Source organism: Mus caroli, chromosome 17 (assembly GCF_900094665.2).
Source record: "Mus caroli chromosome 17, CAROLI_EIJ_v1.1, whole genome shotgun sequence".
NCBI classification, from domain to species: domain Eukaryota; kingdom Metazoa; phylum Chordata; class Mammalia; order Rodentia; family Muridae; genus Mus; species Mus caroli.
The window spans coordinates 42,161,247-42,163,754 of NC_034586.1; the positions used below are offsets into that span (position 1 = coordinate 42,161,247).

General features: G+C 47.3%; 1 protein-coding gene across 1 annotated transcript in view; it reads right to left on the bottom strand.

Annotated features, from left to right (window-relative positions):
- The window catches only part of Spats1 (spermatogenesis associated serine rich 1), a 27,501-nt gene that overhangs the window by 15,654 nt on the left and 9,339 nt on the right, over nucleotides 1-2,508 (bottom strand). Inside the window, exon 2 of the mRNA XM_029470906.1 lies at nucleotides 1,088-1,241. Coding sequence (XP_029326766.1) covers nucleotides 1,088-1,241 — 154 coding nt within the window. The remainder of the gene's footprint in view (nucleotides 1-1,087; nucleotides 1,242-2,508) is intronic.

Below are 2,508 nucleotides of genomic sequence, written 5' to 3' on the forward strand. Positions count from 1 at the left end.
AAAAAAAAAAAAAAAAAAAAAAAAAAAAAAAAAAAAAAAAAAAAAAAAAAAAAAACCATAAAATAAAAATGTATGTTTATGCATAAGAAAGGGCTTTTATCGGGCTGGATGTATTACAGACATCAGCGCCAGGTGGAGGCTCCTGGGTATGATGTTGTGGGCTTGATCCCCCCTCATAGCAAAAAGAAAGAAAAACAAAACTTAACATCAAAATATTAACATTTATTCTCTGCAGTATGAAATTGTGACTTTTGTTTGCTGTAAAAGTGGTTTTATACTTTTTAAATTTTCTATAATAAACTTTCATTATATCAAAAAAATTAGAAAAAGTTTTTACTGCTATCAGAAATACAAATGGAGAAAAGTACCTAAAATATAAACACAGTTTTCTAAGTAATTTATAAATTCAATGTCAGTGTCAGGACGGCAAGATCAGGTAAAGGCGCTTGCTGCCAAGCCTGAGGACCTGAGTTCAATTCCTGGGATTGAGGAAGGAGAAAAATGACTCCCCAAAGTTATCTTCTGACCTTCGCATGCTGCTCTGCCAGGCACACTCCTGAAACAAGTAATAAATAAACCAATGTTGCAAAGTCATGGAGGTTTTTAATTAAGTCAATTTCCGGGTCAACAGACAAAACAATGCCAGATCTTTCTTCCCCTTCTCTCCCTCGATGCCCAGGTACCGTCTGTGAGCCCGTACCCAGAAAGATAATCATACCCGTGACTGTATTTCTTACAATAGTCTCTCTTTACTTTCCTTTCTTTTTCTTTTGTGTGTGTGTGTTTCTCTCAAGTTCTCCTTTGACCTCCATGTATTCATAACAATATGCATGAGCACATAGGGGGTGGGAGGGGTAATAAATAAATAAATAAATATTTAAAAGCAAAACACCAGAGTCTAAGAGAAGTGATGCAATTTGCTGAATTCACTCAGTTTGTTAGTGAAAGACTTGGGATTTGAACCTGTGTAGCCTAGCTCTAATGTTCTTGCCTCGCCGGTCACACTGATCTCACACTACCAGCTTCTGGCTCACAGTTCAACCCAATAGTGTCGTCTCCTCCCCCCAACCATGACACACACACTTACTCAGAGGGAGTCAACACCCTGGGAAGGCCTAGGGACTCAGTGACTCTCGGACCCGGTCCATCAGAAGACGAGAGGCTGATCCTTTTGTTCTGACGAGAGGACGTCCTGTTAGCCAGGCAACTTTTAGATTCTAGAGCATCACCGTGCTGGGTATCTGCAACACAGATGTCAACCACTTAAGTATATTGCTGGGCTATCACTTGACAGTCTGTTTTATTTCCTATATCATAATCAAAAGTCGGGGAAGACAGGGATCTGGTGAGATGGCTTAGTGGGTAAAGGGCTTGCAGCCAAGCCTGACAGTCTGAGTTCGATCCCCATATCTCACAAGGTGGCAAGAGCTGACCCCTGAGTTTGTCCTCTAATCTCTACATGGCACCATGGCGCAAGCATGCCTGTACTCACACACTCAATAAGTACGTTCATACAACTGCTAGCATTTAGTATTTACTGTGTCCTGGGGATCATAGTAGCCTCTCACACACAATAGCCAATATCCCATCCAGCTCTCATAAGTTGTGTGTGTGTGTGTGTGTGTGAGAGAGAGAAAGAGAGAGAGAGAGAGAGAGAGAGACTGAGTGCAGTGCGGAAACAGATTCAGGTTATATATACACTTGCCTGGGCTCAGAGAGAAAGGAAACATCTAACTCCAAGTTTAACAACAAGCCTTGCGAGGCCAGAGTCTGGACTCCCAGCCACTAGGCCAGGCTGCTTGAGCCTCCACACCGCTCACCTGCTCTGAACTGAGTGGAGGAGAGCACCTAGGTGTCACCGTACACTGTGTGGACACCTTGGTACAACTCTCCAGCATGTTTGCTCGTGTCAGAATGAATGAAATGAGCACAGCCAGTGGCCATGATCTGAAGAAGTGCCTTCAGAAGTGTCCACAGGCCACCTCCCATTATCAAGCCATTATTCACAAACGTAACCAAGCTACTCATTTGCAAACATAACTCTGCCTCCAGTGGCACCTCTAGTAGTGCCTGGCGTGACTCCAATCTTGAGCAGTATTTGAACAAATGTAAAGAGGTCAGCTGGCCGGGGTGGAAGTCAGCAGGCTGGGGGTGGAGGTCAGTGGGCTGGGAATGGAGGTCAGCGGGCGGGGGGTGGAGGTCAGCGGGCTGGGGATGGAGGTCAGCGGGCTGGGCGTGGAGGTCAGTGGGCCGGGGGTGGAGGTCAGCGGGCCGGGGGTGGAGGTCAGTGGGCCGGGGGTGGAGGTCAGCGGGCCGGGGGTGGAGGTCAGCGGGCTGGGGATCTAGGTCAGTGGGCTGGGCATGGAGGTCAGCGGGCTGGGGGTGGAGGTCTGTGGGCTGGGGGTGGAGGTCAGCGGGCTGGGGATGGAGGTCAGCAGGCTGGGGATGGAGGTCTGTGGGCTGGGGGTGGAGGTCTGTGGGCTGGGGATGGAGGTCTGTGGGCTGGGG